The sequence below is a fragment of the Corticium candelabrum genome, chromosome 2, assembly GCF_963422355.1.
Source record: "Corticium candelabrum chromosome 2, ooCorCand1.1, whole genome shotgun sequence".
NCBI classification, from domain to species: Eukaryota; Metazoa; Porifera; class Homoscleromorpha; order Homosclerophorida; family Plakinidae; genus Corticium; species Corticium candelabrum.
In genome coordinates this window covers 3413463-3431627 of record NC_085086.1, presented here as the reverse complement: position 1 = coordinate 3431627, position 18165 = coordinate 3413463, and the positions used below count along the sequence as shown (strand labels likewise).

The window sequence follows — 18165 nt, the reverse complement described above, 5'->3', positions numbered from 1 at the left end:
GTGGTATTGAAAGTCGTCAACTTGGCACTTCGAGGCGATAACGGAATTTGCCAATAACCAGCGTTGGCGTCTAATAATTGAGTATATATAGAAATACTTTGGCATTCCTCAAACTCGCTAATGACTGTTCAACACTTGGCATAATATGGCGCTCTCGTCGTACTCCCTTGATCAATTTTGTTAGATCCACACAATTAAATTCTAACTGTCCTGTTTGATTTGAGAACTGGGACTATGCCTGCACACCCTGGAGTCAGTTGGACCTTCCACTTTTTCTATCATTCCTTCTTCTCCCAACCTCTCCAATTTTTCATTGACCCTTTGGACTAAAGGTATTGGAACTCGGCGTGGACTTGACACAGCATATGGGTCACATCTTTCCTTCAATTGAATGTAGTATTCATGCTTCATTTTACCTAAGCCTGTGAATAACTTTGGATATTGCATGTGTAAAAAGACTTGTTGTTGGGTTCCAATTTCTCTGATGAATTCTACCAAGTGCAGTGCCTGGATAGCAGGTCGTCTTAACAAAGGTTGATGAAGTCCTTGCACTACGTAGACTGTTTCTTGATAATTCTTTGACTCTCCCAAAAGGACATTTGAATTGTCCCTTGACATTTAGCGGTTGCAAGCTCGGTCCTGTCAAACATTTGACATTCTTCTCTAACCGTTTCTTAAATCTGGTCGTGAATAGTCTATACGAAATCGCAGTTACATCTGCTCCTGTATCTCAACGGGATTCCATCCCCCTGAAGCGTTACCCACCACGAATCCACATGTGATTTTGACACCTATAGTTGTGAGTATGTCTGCGGTAATACATTGTAGAACGGCCATTCTGTACCTGAATCATTCTGGACTTGTGTCAGCGTATGAGTTTTGCTTGCTTTGCAAACGTATTAGTAGTGGCCGATCTTTCCTCAGTTCCAACATTTAGCATCTTTTGCTTTGCAGTCTTTTCTACTATGGTTTGGAAATTCAAAGAGAAACCAAACCAAGTTTGTCTTTGAAGCAGCACGAACGAGACAAGTGTCCGAGATGTGGCAAGTTTTCCAAATTCTATCCATTTGTGCGTCCGGCTATTCGATTTTGAATGTTCGCTTCTTACAACTGGTTGCTGCTCTCTTATTGTTTCGGATTGTCGTACTTTGCTAACTGCTTTTTATAAGGTAAGTTCGGGGCCCAGTTGCAATTATAACTGTTCGGCGAGCTTCACATCTCGGATTCCGACTACTAACCTGTCCCGAATTGTTTCGTCTCTAGTGCTCCGTATCCGTATAGCGCGGTTATGAAATCGTCTATACGGGTTGTAGCTCCTTCCGCTTGTATTCGTTGATTGAACAAAACCCTCTCGTATACGTTTCGTTTTTTAGCAAAATGGCCGTCAAATTTTGCCAAAATTGTGCCGTAATTCTCTAGTTCATCTTCGGTTAAGCCCGGTTCACAGTACGACGCCGACGCCGACATTGACGCTGACGCTGATGCTGGAATAGAAATGAATCCTATTCCAGCGTCAGCGTCAGCATCAAAGAATGCCGCCTGCGTCAAGGCGGTGTGTTTGATAAGCTGAGCGTCAGCGTCAATACTGTGAACCGGGCTTTAGTCCAAATGCTATCTTCGGCTTGGTCACCTATGCTGTAAATTAACGTACTATTATTTAGCCTGCGATTTTCCGGACTTCTAAAAATTAGGTTTAACGCCTGTCGTATAGCGCTCGAAACGACGTCGTCACTTGATCCAACTTTCCGATTTCGCGAAGTCGAATAGTCCTGGAGTATACAGTTAAGCTGTGGACATACTAACGCTTGTTACTACGTAGTTACGTATCTACTTAGTCTCTTGCACAGCCCCTCTTAACGTGCGCGAGGACCGCCCCTTCTCTGCTCCTACTTCTACTCTGACAACCTCTGACTTTACTCCTGACACCATGTGCTGTGAGGAGCCCGAGTCGTGTTCACGAAGTGGATTAGACGCGTTCTATTGCCCAACACAAGACTTTCGTAGCATACGCACTAGCCGTTAATCCAAAGGCTACGTATATACAGTCATTCGAATACCGGTTACCCGTATGTGCCGGTCTCTATACGTCATGCAATCAATATTTATCTAGATACACTTACACTACAGTTTATTCACATTTCTATCCATTCCTGCCAACGGTGTTTGCAGTTCATCTGTTTTTGTCTCAATCTGCCACCATCCCAATATAGCTGTGATGGTGTGACTGTCTACGTGTAGTGACATGTTGGTGATGAAAAAAGTTGTAAAACGTCTTTGTCTGATGTGCTTGTTGATCCAGAAGCGAATGATACGATAAATGTACGTAACAGAGTTAATATTTCTTATGGCATTGCTTAAGCATTTGATTATCTGCATCATCAATAATTATTGGGAATCCGTCACGGCTACATAAGCCTCGACAATGCATTCCTCACATCTCGACTGTGTGTTAAACTGTTAGATCCAGCAGTATTTTGTCTTATGCCATAGTAAGACATGTCAACGTGCCAAGTCATATGATGATGATCTACATCAACTAATCTGTCTCCTCGTCAAGTCATATTCATCTGTTTGTCATCGTTTCCAACATGATCAGTCATGAGATTAGTAAGTCAGGGGAGAAGTGGTGTCTACGCTGGAGCTGCTTGACTTACTAAATTGATGAATTAAGACACAATGAGAAATACTGTTGCAGCTCATGCAGACGTGAACTATCTTTAAATCAATAGTTAATTGAAATTGAGATTGTTATCACATACAATGATGACTGGTTGTGTTTCTAGAATTGAAGTTAGAAAATACATTGATTGAAGACAGAGTTTGGGTATAAAATACAAAACGTTGTTGCTGGATTATTCATGGTTAGTGCGTTGTTGCATCCCGCATCAAAGAAGGCATGCACCTGCACACAAATCATGACCTCTCATATGCGTAGAAACCACAGGGCCACGGCAGCTATGGCTCCCCAATCAGCAACCTATGGTCACTATATATAATATTGGTCACTGTGAAAACGAGTACCTCCAATAGACGATAGTGCAAAAAACTACACTTGCGCGCAGACATCCTGGGTACACGAGGCTATACGGCTCTGCCCCCAACTATACCCTTGTACCGCAACCTGTCTACCACACTGTAACAGTATTGTGTATGAATAAGGGAAGCTAGAAGTACAGTAACTGTATCTAAAGAATGTCATAATAACACTTTCAATATATAAAGGGTTACTGCAATTTTATTGCTATCTGAAATAACCGAGAGAAAATTAGCCTGCGCTAAATAAGGGCTACTGTGCCTCAGGAGAGTTGGTGGTGGTTGGCACAGTACAATGTGATTGGCGAACAAATGCTCCACAAATGCATTCAAAGGTCGAATCAAACTAGAAGTACATGTCACAAATATTTATTGTGTTTCAAAATAGCACATCATCTATTGTCATTTCAATTAAAAATAACAATATAATTAATTTGACTAATGTCATACTACACATACATGCTACAATGACCAACCGTGGTTCATGTCTTCTTCAAGCCATTTGTATGAATCAATGGCATACATTGATGATAACGTCAAAGCAAGCCCAAGAGACTCATAAGTGAACCAGCATAGGCCATAGGTTTCACATCAGGATGAGGCTACAGAAAACAAGAGAGACAACTTGATATATCAGAATACAGTCAATGCCATGCAGAAAGTGCTCGCAGACAAGTTCACAACTAAACATGAAGAGTAAACCATGATCCATGTCTCCTTATATACAAAGAAGAGAAAGCAACAACTCAACACAACCTCTTCACAAAATGAATTGACCATGCCTTTAGTTGGAAGGCATAGCCTGAGACTAACTGCTGACATTCAGACTGAACAGATCAACAGACAAACAAAACATGGACAAACAAATGGACATACTATAGTATCGGCATTAATATCGTTGCCGATACCAGAGTTGGACAGTAGTATGGGAATCGGCAAAATGTTGCTTAACGATACCTCAACTGTGGGTCTGGCACCTCAAAAGTTAACGAACATGGTTCTATCATGGTGACTCGTGCCAGTGGCATTTGGTCTCATTCTGAAGTCTCAGCAGTAGACAACAATAAGGCGTCATCATGTAAAATATGCCCAGAAAGCATTTCAAGAGGTGGGACAAGCTCAAGAACTTACAATAGCTCAAATCTTACAAAACACCTGCAAAGTAAACAAACAACCAGTTGACAATTCTAGGCTGCTGAAAGACTCAGAAATGGGTGTAAACAAGACAAACAGTTATCAACGATACAAGAAGCAATGCAGAAAGGGCAGCAGTACGACTTTAATCATCTCCGTGCTTGTTAACTTCATTGCTTTACTGGGGAGATACCAGCTGTAGAAAAGCAAAGTACTAATGGTAAAGTAAAGACAGACTTTCGTTTTGAATCAATGCTCTTTCTGACTTAACAGTCAATACCACAACGAAATGTCAGCATTGGTATCGGTATTGGCCGATACTTGGAAACTGAGGTATCAGTATCAGTAGTATCAGACAAACTTGGTAATATCAGTGTTTGAAAAAATTGGTCGTCATGTCATTTGATGACTAACTGACTTCATGTGACAACCAATTATACCAGCGAGATTGCCATCGTGACCACTAAAGTCACTCAAGTTCTGGTAGACACAATAAATTTTGTTCCTATCCTGTAGAGTATAATAGTGGAATTACTCAGGTCAGACTGAGTGACACCTCTGAAGCCCTGGAACTTCTGGAACTCCATTTACTTGCCAGAACAATCGGTATCATTATTTGATATCAATGAAATATGTTAGTCTTAAACTTCTTGACAATCAAAAATTCTGTGAGTTTCCAAGATTACAAATACATCAGCCATAAAATTTCAACACTAATCAGTGGAACACTATATCCTTAATCATGGATTGGCTACAAGTTGCCTGCACTCTTTACAGATGACATTACAACTATCAAAAGCGACTCAGCAAGTTTGGTGAAGACAATTCAGCATGAATCAGCACAGCTCAGTACTGCTTAGCCCACGTGCACACAATGACAATAAACTAAGCTAATCCGGGCGAGAACAAGAGCTCGTGTGAATAGGGAATAATGCAAGAACAAAACACACAACAGTCCCTACCACTGCATCATATGTCGTAAACTGCGGCTTCAAGTCTGATGTCATCGTAATAAATGCGCCCTTGTTACCCATCTGGTCGCTGCAACACAAATGCAAACCATTCCTACTACTACACAGATGAAAAAATTAGGAAGAGACTGCGTACCAGTAGTTTGGTGCAGAAAATACTGTAATGCACTTTCCATTGTGAGCTACTTCGTATCCATCTTGCTTTACCTCGTGGCTTCGAATAACGTAATCTGAAGAGTTTATCAATTTGAAATACATGGTATGACATTAATGGTTGTGATTACCAAGATTATTCCTACGACAGAAATTTTCTGTAACATCAGGGCCGAATTGGACTCCAACTCCACGTTTACTTGATGAACGTCCCGGCTATTGAATGCATACATGTACATGCATGTATGAGCACGCGTGCGTGCGTGCGCACACACACACACACACACACACACACAAACACAAACACACACACACACACACACACACACACACACACACACAAATAATAGCACCTGTGGTTGTGGATCAGACCAAAGGAGTTCACACATAATCCCTGTCACACAACTAGCTCTATTTTGTAACAGAATAGAACATTTCAAAATGCAATACCTTCATCAGGTGGTTCCCTGTGTCTGTCTACTTGACGAATATCATCTATAGTAACATCATCTCGACTAAATAGTCCACCATGCATTACCTAAAAACCATACATATTAACAAAACAACTGAAGATACATCAACTAACAGAACGCTGACAGCCAGATAAAAGCAAACGAAGATATACACATGCAATGACAGACACAGATTGTAACAGACAATCAGACAAAAATGAATATAAACATACAACTAACAAGCAAACACAAAAACAAATAAAAGAACATACAACAACATGAAAATATACTGAAACAAGAAACACCAACAGACAAACATAAACAATAACATACTGACTGATACACACACACACACACACACACACACACACACACACACACACACACACACACACACACACACACACACACACACACACACACACACACACACACACACACACACACCTAAAAAAACCTAAATGTTAGGAGCTGCCAATTACTGGTTACACCTCAGCTAACAGCTGAGCTCCAGTGCGCTGCTCAAGAGAACTCTGGGCTGTGCTAGAAATCTCCTTGAGCTGGGTCAAGTACTTGCAGAAACACCGGCTTGTGAAGCCAAATGTGGTGCAAGCGCCTGAAGTCTCACCTGAACCCCAGTGGCTGATGTCACATCACAGTCATGCACAAACAAATAAACAAATAAACAAACAAACCACATGAACAAACAACAGTCCTACACAACATAGAAAAACTGACAAATTGCCATACAACCAACCAACAACCAATCCTAAGAAAAGTAAGACATTCTAGCAGAAACAAGAGATATAACAATACGTGTAGAAACATAAATAGGCTTACCAAAACTCTTCGATTAATCAAGTGGCACAAAGGCAACCAGTTGTAAATTTCAGTAAAAAGATTAGCCATTTGCGCATTATACATAAGAATGAGTCAAGGGCATACAAGACTAGCACATGCACCTTAACTTGAAGCAATTACGGTAAAGAGGATATTTTGATTTCACTTCCCCAAAGAAGCCATACATTTCATTCATATTTACACTTTCATGATTGCCTAAAGAGAATTGAAGAGACGCAGTTACTCATCACAATAGAAATTAAACCTTTGTTCTTCTAAGCTACAGTTAATTAGGTAATACATATCCCTATGGTGCGCGCGCACGCGTGCGTGTGTGTGTGTGTGTGTGTGTGTGCAAGTGTGTTTGTGTGAAATTGGAAATGTATCTGCAATTTCCAATTCCATTGTGAGTAAGGTGGGACTCAAGATTCAAAGTATGTGTGTGTGTGTGTGTGTGTGTGTGTGTGTGTGTGTGTGTGTGTGTGTGTGTGTGTGTGTGTGTGTGTGTGCATGTGTGTGCATGTGTGTGTGTGTGTGTGTGTGTGTGTGTGTGTGTGTGTGTGTGTGTGTGTGTGTGTGTGAGAGAGAGAGAGAGAGAGTGTTTGTGCTTGTGTGTGAGTGTGTGATGGAAACAAACACGTGTCAGTGTCAATATGCTCAGTTGTGATAAAAATTCATTAACTAAATTACCACATGAATATAAAAGAATTTTTGTAACATGCTACAATTACTTAATGAAGGTATGTATATACAGTACACATGCACACAAAGTTGACAAAAAGTGGTTAAAGGAAAACTTCACCGACTGACGCATGTGCAGTAGATGTTAGCGTACGTTACGTTAAGGACTTGGGCTGCAGACCAAACGCTTGCTGTGTCGTGCAGCGCATTGTTTTGGTCTTGCTTTCCGAGGCCAACTGCGAGAGCACACAAGAGACAGTTCATTCGTCTGTACGTTGTAGACTCCACATGATCATCTTGAGCAACTTGCAATCACTCGGTCTTTCCCACTTTTCTCCATGTTTCTTTCTACGAATGGAGGCCATACTACTGCAAAAAACACACGGAAACGTGCGTTACCGCACATAATGACGTGACACCAAATACTCCGTTCTACAGCCGAACCATCGCCTTATGTGTGCTTTTCGTCGTAGATTGAAAGTGAGTCAGTAATGCGAAAGCACATTTACTTTCGCCTAAGCAAATATCAAAGTCTACACTAAGTAGTAAATGAAACCTACACCTATTGGATGTTATTTGGAAAACTGGCACGTGCAATTTTGTTTTTAGCCTTATCATAATGCTAAGCTATCAAGTTTGCTCTGAAATAGCGCCAAACTTCTCAACTTGAAGACTACTAGAAATGATTAGTGGCCGAGGGTGGAGTCAGACCGGTGAAGTGCTCCTTTAAGTATTTGAACAGGTACTTCACCGAAAATACGAACAACATAATTCAAAACGTAGCAACAAACCTCTCTTGTTTAAATAAAGATTAGATAATATTCTTGAAGTGATGCAACTTTGAACAACGACAGTATTGAATTAGGAAGATAGGTCTTTCCATACAATAGGCTATTGTACATTGAAGGCATGCACTGTCCAACTACATTACACTATTGCATCCATCTCTAAGATTAATCTCTGAATACGTCACACTATTGACTAGATTCACGTATAAAATTTATATAACATTAGATAACTGCACTATGAAGTAATTGAAAAAATAAACTGTGCATGAGTGCACACACACACACGTGCGCAAGCACGACTGCAATACTCAGTAACAGTTTTGACTGCAAACGTTCACTGCTGCATTCTCACCTCGTGACATAAAAAAGTGCTCTGGATACAGCATTTTGTATCCAAACAGAGTAAGAATAACTTCAACTGAAAATGAGCCTCGATCCACAAAATCTCCATTAAACAGCTGCAACAAGTTACAATCATTATTGACTGAAAATGAAAGTCACGAGTAAACAGCAGCCTACGTAAGGATTTTCAGGCGATGGCCTACCATTGAGTTCAAAGATATTGAGGAGATCATAGAACTGACCATGTATGTCACCACACACGTTAAACTTTGAGCCCTAGATGAATAAGCAGCACAGCAGCGTTTCAGCATAAGAAAGATATATGCAGATGAGTGATTGTCCCAAAAAATAAATGAGCATGTAGGCAAACAAATAGGCAAGCTAACAAGGTAACGTATAAAAATGTGAATAGTCAGAGATCACACATGCAGAATAGACAGACAAGCGCGTCTGCAATTGTTTGTGCATTGCATTATGCCATACGTCTGGTACTTCTATCTCTTCCAGAGTTGACATCGATCGAAAACACTCTTCGACAGCCAATAAGATCTGCAATCAATAACAAGGCAAAAAATAATGCATACATTTCAAAACAGTCTGTCTGTACCAACCAGAATTATAGCACAACTAAATGCCCTATTGAGAAAGTTTGGTATATCAGCTAGAGTGCATATAGAACTGGCATGGTAAATACTGTACGTCAACTAATTTCCACAGTTACTTTAATTTTTCTAATTTTCCAGAAACCGGTAAGTTTGCCAAATTTGGGGTGCATTTGATTGGGCTTTCAGCCTCTTCCGGAAGAGCATGCCTCTCTTCCAACTTCCTCCAGTGCAGAACTGGAAGAGGTTGGAAGAGGAACATGCTCTTCCAACCAGCAGTAGAGTTGGTAGAGTTGGTTCTTCCGACCATAGCGGCAGAGCTGTAGAAGTTTGAAGAGGGGTGTGCACATGAAACCTCTTCAGGAAGAGGCTGGAAGAGTCCAATCGAATGCCCCTTAATCATTTGCCAAAGTTTGTTACCGAGTGGCAAATGCCTTTTGTTTATCATTGTAACAACAGTATTGATTTTGACATCTCTTGCTACCAGAAGATATCAGATAATACTCCATCTCTTCATTAGCTGTTTCACAACTTCACTACAACACCAATTATCCAGACTTTTTCAGTGAAAGCAAAATTGCCCGGATAATCAAGAGTCTCGATAAATGAAATGGCAGTGTGGTGACTTCCTTGAGGCTCAGTCATACATTGACAGTCATGCATATAATAAACAAATGTTTAATTAATCTATACATACAAATATTAAGTCAACAACGACTCAACAAGTTTAGATGTAAAAGTCATCATGTGGTTCCAATTTTGAAGTAGGTTCACAAGTTTCCATGTTGGAACGATGACGCACAGGAAACACAGGGGGAAAGTTTGTCTGGATTATCAAAATGTCTGGATAATTGGTATCTGAATAATCGGGGTAGTACTGTACAACATCATGACTCTCCTCCTCGTTTGGAACTGGTAGAAATGGTTCCATTGGAGCCTTGTACCAATTCAACTATGGCAACAGTGACATTTACAGACGGTATACCTGTTGCTCAAATTCAGTAATCCACACAACTTGACGAACTATCTATTGTAGGCCCCGGATTGGAGCCTGGCAACTCTTGGCCATCATGTCTCTGCAGTTGGACAGGGGGGGGGGGGAGACTAAAAATCACCTGAGAAAAACAGTTTGCTTTAGATGGTGAAATTTGTCGATTGTGAAAAGAGCTTACTTCAGTTTGCAGACATTTTTTGCTTACAAATTAGTTGATTTACAGTTCACACAAAGTTAATACAACGAAACCTGTTCTTGTGATCACTCAACAATTGCACTGATAACGGATACACTTCTAAGGCCCAAGGGTATGCTTTGACCCTTGAGATGCAGACACTGTGACAAGAGAAGGCCATTGTCAAGCACTGGAGCACATTGAAGCAGTCTACACTACCATTGATGGCTATTTTGTGTGACTGCTACATTCATCCTAACATCTACTGTACATGCTGCTTAACTATTTCTGTTATAGAATAGTGATTGCTTTCATGTGTTTGGATACATTTGTATGTATATACAATGATCTGCTTTATAAGTACAATGCATATTTGAGTTGTCATTACATGAATTGGTCTACATGTACAAAAGCCAGTCTGATAATTGGGACCACCCGAGAATCAGGGGCAGTTAAGGACAGTCCCTTGGTCAATCGTAATTCACAGTACTGTACCTACTAGACGTCGCCATAATTGGAACATGCCAAATGTCATCCACCCACCCCAGTCTGACCAATCAGCTTCTTTAAGTCTGTCTGTATTCTTTAGTAACATTTTCCCAGTTTGTGTGACTGTTATTGTACATTAGACCAACAATCTGTAATACGTACAAATTCACCTTATATGCATACTTTCTGTGTAAACGTTTCTGATCTTTGAAAAAGGCTAGAAGATCAGTCATGAATTCTGCGGTAATATTCTCTTCTAACCGTGGACCATCATACGAACCTTCCACCTCTAAACAACAAAATACACAAACAATTTAGAGATTCAAATACATTCTGACGCAAGAAATGCAAAGCAAAAACTAAATACAATTAATTATTATTGTCTGCTTTTGTCTGGTGTTTCATCAGTAAACTTCTGTTTATCCGTCTAACCTGCCAGACTGTTTGATTGCCTGTTTGTTTGTCTGCCTATCTGTCTCCACTCTTTCTATCTCTATGATATGATGTCAGCCTTGTATCTGTCTGTGTTACCCCTTATACTACACAGTCCTCTGAAGGCTGATGCAATCAATTTAGGAGCAAAGTTGTAACAGCAACACTCTCATTTGTGCTGCGTATCACGTGCTCCATCAAATTTATAACTCATTCGTCTGCAGTATGTAATACAGATCAAAGCTTGCATCTCCGAGGCATTCACAAATAAGTTAAACTAATGCATTAGACCATTGAATAGGAAGCATGCATGTCTCAATACAACAGACTATTGTATAGGAGGGATGCAAATCACAATACACACTAGACTATTGTATTAGAGGGATGCATCTTACAATACACTAGACTATTGTATTGGAGGGATGCCTCTCTCAATACATTAGACTTCGTGTCAGATAGCTGCACCTCTCTACAAGCAAGGCATGCATACCAATGCTGTCGACATTGATAGTTTCAGACACAGATTTCTGGGGTCCAGTTTCAACTGCTATTGCTCTTTCGAATGCCTGCTGCTTGACTATCTTTTGGCATTGAAGATATTTCTCTCTAGCATCCTTGTCTCTTGGTCTAGCTTTGACAACCTAGACATAAATAGAAAATTGACTACAAGGATCGATCTCCTTTTAAGCTTGTATGTCTGCGTTCACAAAAAACTATTTATCTATCTACAGTATCTGTCTGCCAACAGATGTATTTTCATACATCAGCACTATTCCATCCTACTGTCTACCTCTTTTGTCTGTCTGTCTGTCTGTCTATCTGCCTGCCTGCTTGCCCACCCACCTGTCTGTTTGTTTGTCTAGTTCTTATTCTTTTCTGTCTGCCTGTCTGTCTGTATAGAACTTTTCCTTTCAGGCTGTCTGTCTGTCAACTGGCTGATTGCTTGCCTTCCTGTCTGTCTGTTTGTCTGTCTGTCTGTCTGTCTGCCCGCCTTGTCTTTCGTCCGTCTGTCTAGTTCTTATTCTTTCCTTCTGTCTTTCTGTCTGTTTCTCTGCCTGCCTGCTGCCTGCCCGCCCACCTGTCTATCTGTCTGTCTCTGTCTGTCTGTTTGTCCGTTAGTCAGTATCATTGTCTACCTGATTGTTTACAAAAACATTCCATCACATACTGTCTCAAAGTCTTTGAGGCTAAGTTTCAGCTTTCCCAGTGCCATGTTAGAAGCTGCTCGTCTATAGTATCCCTTCAAGTACATTCCGTCGAGTTCGATTGCTCTTGTTGCATCATTCAACGCATATCCATAGCACTCGATACGAAGATTGGCAATGCTACGATTTCCGTAATACGAAGCAACATTTGGATTCAAGTCAATAGCTCTTGTGTAATATTGTACAGCATTCTCGTAGTCTCCGGCTACACAAAACAACAATCGTTATTGTGGCGGACAGCCAAGTTTCTCAATCTATTATATACCAGCTGTACTACCCATAGGAATTCTGCATTGTTAGTTAGCTACTGTATTTCTGCGAATAATGCCCATGCTCAAATTGTGCCCCATGGTGAGCCTATACGAAATAATAATGCCCCATGCTCAATTAGTGCCCCACTGGTGTAGTATTCAAACCCAGTAATATGAATGCACATCTATCAATGTGTACGATTGTGATGAAATGAACATGCAGATAGAACTACTGAGTGACAATGAACAGACTAGGAACGGGACTCAAGTGAAAGTGGAAGTAGCCAGGGGGTAACTGTAAGTTTAGATTAGGTAGTTTGTTTGTGTAGTGTAATAGTATGCAAACAAACAATGCAACAGTCTCTGTGCTTGCACAATAATAATGCATGGCCTATGCTCGAATTGTGCCCCATGCTCAAATAATGCACTATGTTTCAGAATAATAAAAATAGTGCTCCATGGGACACTACTCGCGAAAATACGGTAGATAACAGAATGCCTATGATAGACAATAAGCTTCACAATGTGTAATTGGGCTATTCCAGTTACTCTCCAAACAGGGGGTTTAAAGATGTTTTCCAAAAGGAAGAGGAAGGTATAGATTTAGTTTAATAACATATGTAGTCATACATACCAAATTACAAGTGTACATGCTTTTCTTTCTTCTGGGGAGAGCACTTGAGGTAGAAATTATTCCAAAAGGAAGACACGTGACTAGGTTGTGATTTCTGAGGGGAAAAGGGCGTTTAAGAGTGAAATTATCCATAGCGCTGTTTGGAGTGTAGCTGGAATAACCTAAAGTGTAGTAACTAAGGCGGACACCTCAAAAAGGAACGGAGAAATAAATGTTTGCACCGTGGTGTTTCAGTGACAATTCCATGTATTTCTGTGGTAGACTGTGGCAGTGGTAGATGTTTTTAGCATGTCAGACAATAAACCTAATATTATATACTTTAGCAACCATGACTCATAACACTTTCTAAGTACTCTGGCTGCAGAGATCCTTTGTGCTTTATTAGCTTGATTTATTTGCCAAATAAAGTTCATTCCATTACAAGACTATTTCTCAATACTTTAGTTACAGGGTTCTAGCCAGGCATGCTAAGGCTAGTCTCGCATAGCTATACTCTTCCCCGCACACATCCACCAGCAAGAGATTTGTAGCCAGCGGAGAAGGGTCTGGCTACACGAGACTATGCTAAGACGTGGGTCGCTACGCCTTCAACATACCCACTAGTAGTAGCAGCAACGCATTCAGACATGACCGCTACACCTCCAACATACTGGCTACGCATACACAGTGTTCTGTTCATACCTGTGGAACGTTTATCAACAGTGATAATGAGAGAGAAGGTGGAGACTTGTCAATCATGAGTCTCTAATTATATACCTATAGTATTGCAATTGAATTTTTTTGCCTAGTACATAGTAATGAGAAACATTTAATCCATACGCTACTATCAGTCGGCCTAGTGTGATTTGTAGAGGCTGAGTTTCAGTCGGTAGTCTACACCAAAAGTGAATGGTTTACACAAGGTATCCTAAACCACTCCCCCACACCATCAAAAATTTATTTCAGAAATTTTGCAGAGAACACGTACATGCCACGCCCACACGCCAAACTAATGTGTCACGCCCATAAATACGCCTCCCTAAAATCCTGGCTAGAACCCTGAGTTAGATTAATAAAATCAGTTGTTTGACAAGGGCATTACAAAAAAATTAGCAGGTGGGCATGTTTTTAAATATAAACATTTCAACTTTGTTCTAATTCAATAAGAAGGTCAGTTGTACCCCTTGCAGTGAAAACATTGCTATTAGGATGCCAGCACATTTGAAAACACTGAATTATTGCATCCAAAACCACAATGCTCAACGGATCACAATTTCAGGCAAGCCTTTGCTAACTCAATGCTACAGTTTTCAGTGCATCTTCAACAAGAAAACACTGAAATGTTGCTGGAAATACTTCTACTGGAGAGACATGATGACATGTTTGCAAGTAATGCAGAGCATGAAATAATGGCCGGCCATCAGCCAATGGCCGACCTAACGACGCCTTTGGCTTAGCAAATGAGAAGATTGCACAGCCATTGTACATGACAAAAATTGAAAAAAACAGCAGCCTCTGTTCTGAGTGGCCGATCAATTTGAAATCCTTATTACCCGAAGCCCGAATATCCGAGTTAATGGTATTGTAGTTGTCTGACGTATGACCGTATAACCGTACTCGATTTGCGCAAATGCAAATGAATCTATTCCAACCAATAGACAAACGTGATGTCATCTTAAGGCTTCATCTCTCTTTGTTTGGTAGCTGCTAGCGAGAATTCGGCCATCAGGCATCCATTCTGTACATGGTGTTTAGTCCTTTGCTTTACATAAGGGTTTAGCACACTGCAACAATGTCTAGTTAGTCTACAATTGCACGTGCATGTTTTTCCACCAATAATCAGATGTCTAGCTAGAGAGCAAAGTTGCTGGATTCAGGCGCCATGCGATACGTGTAGCTGTACCTGACTTGTAACATTTTGCTTGGTCCACAGTGTTTCTGCATAATAGTTCTGCTGTCTGACAGCTTGAATTTTTGGTGTGCGTGGCTGAGCAGCTGCGGTGTTGTAACTATATATATAGTGTCGGCTTCAACAAAAGTTTGGCGCTCCACGAGAATTTGGGAAGGGGAATGTGCATTGTCCATGACAGCACGTCTGTTTGTCGGACAAAGCAACTGACCTGTAAGTACACAAGTCAGAAGACGCTTTGAACTTTGTTTAGCTAAACGAATGCATTCAAAACCTTAGCTGAGACAAGTGGGTTGGGCTAAAACTTCAGTATGCAAAACACTATCACGTGATGGGATATATGATTACATACACCGGCAATGTTTAGCACTGTAATGTGCTTCTCTATTCATTTCAGGGTCTGTAATGACTACTCTCTAAATAGTTGACTTGTTCTGCATCTAGTTGGAATGTGGGTGAGTGCATAATTAAATTTTGGAATTAAGGAGTCTTAGGACTGTGGGAATTTTACATAAATGTTGTGTTTTTAATTAGATTATATTGAAAAGAAAGTTGTAATTATTTCAAGAGCAAGCTCACCAGTCTTTTATAACAAATACAATAAAACAACACTATCAACGTGCACTCATATTAACATATTAAACATCAAAGGCAAACAATTCCCAAACAATTGTAATTGTAGTAACGTTTGTTGTGACATGTCTTACTATTTGCACTTGAACCTTACCAAGTTTGTTCACATACATGACTTTGTGGATTATTGATAGTATATTGGGACATTTTGCACATTCAAAGTTAATACCAATAATACAAAATAAACACAAAACGCGCAAGCGCACAAAGGTTGCGCTTACAACTCCTAGTGACCAAAGTCTGTGGTGTTGTGTGTTGTAAATTCCACTCCTTATTAGAGTTTCAAAGTCGTTAATCACATGGGGAACTAACTATAGTATTGGCGTTCTAGGGTTGCATCTCTCCTTACACCGGGCACGTCAATATTTATTTTCTAAAATTACAAGAAACAGCCTCGCAAAACTTTAAATATTATCCGGCAAAAATACGTTCCCCAACTTTCACTAACCTTTGAAGTAAGTGTTTGCTCTCTCCTTCGTCTCCTCGGCCTCTCTCACCGCCTCCTCACTCACACTCTCGCCAGATGCCATTATCTCTCTCGATATCCCGGATGCAGAAGGCGTGTCCTACAGGTTCTTCATCGCCAGATGGCGTTGGCAGTCGATGAGACGATCGAAGAGCTGCATTTCTGTACAGACGGCGTCGTGACTCGCTCATCAATAGAACAAGTATGGAGGCAGGGGCCCACATGGGTCATCCAAGATTTCTATTTCTTTATTTATCTCTAGAAATTGGTTGAGAAGGCAGTTTTGGACTTGTACGATCCGGTCGTGCGAGATCCGTATAGTCGATTAAGGTAGTAACGTTTTAAAATTGTGATATGAGGCGTGAATGTGATGACGGCATGTCTGTCTGATGGTGTTGAAGCGTCCGACTGCTGAGATTGAGACACGTGGCATTTCTGATGAGAGGACTGCACCTTCTGCCTCAAGGATACGAAGTATGATGACGTTGAGATTGCCTGTTGATGCATGCATGCTGTAGGTTCAGAGATAATTTGATCATTAATTAATTAATTTTGATGTATAGAGTATTGAGACATGCATCTTCCCAATACAATACTAGATGGTCAAGTAAATTGAGAGATGTATCTTTTCAATACAGTACCTTAAATGTCCGAAAATATGAGACGCAGGTGCTTATTTTTAAATCTAAGTTGCATTATGTCCTGATCGATGATGGCCCACCGGCTGTCATTTGGGCAGAGGAGGTTAGTGTGCCTTGGTGCACATGTATATAGTAGTGGTATATGTGTTAGTTTGCCTGTGTGTTGTGTCTGTCTGTCTATTTGTCTGTCTGTCTGGTTGTCTGTCAATACATATATTTTCAAACATTGAACTATTATACACCATCTAAGCAAAGCAACTAAATACTACCCAAGCCAATAGGGCATGGTTCTACCTACAACTATTTATGTTTATGTTGCTGTCTGTCTGTCCGCCTGTCTGTTTGTCTGTCTGTATGTCTTTTCTTTTTCTGTCTGTCTTTCTGTCTGTATATGTATAGAAGATTGTGGATGACACGAGACGATCAAGATACACTTTAGCATATGTCAACATTTTTGCATTCAAGAGTCTCCATCTGTCTTGATTGATTCAATCAGTTATTATACAGAGTTTTATCTTTCTTCCATGTAAATAGCCATCTCTACTAACCTGATGACTCGTGTTTGTGTCTAAATGGTGTTACCGTGTAGTTGATCTGAGCTTTCAATTACATTAGTGCAGTACAATTCATTATTTAGTTTATTCAAGCCTTGGTAATACCAACGACTCTAAAATTAGCTTGCTGCTTTAGTTTCTGTAAGTAGAACTTGTAAATAATCAGCTAGTCATGATGGATACTTCCTGAAAGAGGTCAGCAACAACGAAGTCATTGCTGTCTTGAAGAGATTCATTGTTGCAATACAACAGTCTAGTGAGTTGAGAAAGCATATAATATAGAAACATCTATTAATCTATTATGACATAGAGAGATGCATCTTTTGCAATATAACAGTCTAATACATTGAACGATCCATGCCTTTTATTTATCCTCTAGTTCATTATTCTATTCAGATGTACATACCTATCGTATATGATTGTCAAATGATTTGTTCTAGTCTTTAGATGCAAGTCAACCGTGGATATGCTACTGGATCATACATTCTCTGCGCCTTCTTGATGCACCAATTCCGAGCAAACTCAGTTCACAGTAGGCGGTTATGAGCTCGATTGTCACAGAGCAGTAGACAAAGTGTCTTCTTTACAGAATAGTAGAGTTCTTGAAGAGGTGTCAATGTCCTACAGGAGGCTTTGCAGGTATGGTCTCTGACGGTTGTTAGGTATAGTGATTGTTGCAGCTGCCTGTCTGCTATCTGTCTGAGCATCTGTTTGGCTGTGTGTGCGTGCGTGTGTGCATCCGTATGTGCATTCGTGTGTGTGTGTGTGTGTGTGTGTGTGTGTGTGTGTGTGTGTGTGTGTGTGTGT

General features: G+C 40.4%; 2 protein-coding genes across 3 annotated transcripts in view; one reads left to right on the top strand and one right to left on the bottom strand.

The window, feature by feature from the left end:
* Positions 1–3386: 3386 nt before the first annotated feature.
* LOC134176209 (serine/threonine-protein phosphatase 5-like) lies at positions 3387–16245 on the bottom strand (the record flags this gene model as incomplete). The annotated part of the gene is made up of 15 exons (XM_062642892.1): positions 3387–3635; positions 5130–5208; positions 5275–5368; positions 5423–5507; positions 5645–5685; positions 5742–5829; positions 6584–6665; positions 6739–6799; positions 8405–8510; positions 8572–8670; positions 8878–8943; positions 10825–10943; positions 11577–11727; positions 12255–12496; positions 16146–16245. Coding segments are annotated over 15 exons (1479 nt in total), but the record flags the coding sequence as incomplete, so codon positions are not given.
* LOC134176207 (protein farnesyltransferase subunit beta-like) overlaps positions 16241–18165 on the top strand; it is a 28398-nt gene continuing 26473 nt past the window's right edge. For both annotated transcript variants that reach the window (XR_009969276.1, XM_062642889.1), the window contains exons 1-5: positions 16241–16365; positions 16426–16493; positions 16565–16637; positions 17799–17890; positions 17948–17997. Coding sequence is in view for 1 of the 2 variants with exons in the window: in XM_062642889.1 (XP_062498873.1) it covers positions 16285–16365; positions 16426–16493; positions 16565–16637; positions 17799–17890; positions 17948–17997 (364 nt within the window). In the remaining variant the exon portion in view is untranslated. The remainder of the gene's footprint in view (positions 16366–16425; positions 16494–16564; positions 16638–17798; positions 17891–17947; positions 17998–18165) is intronic.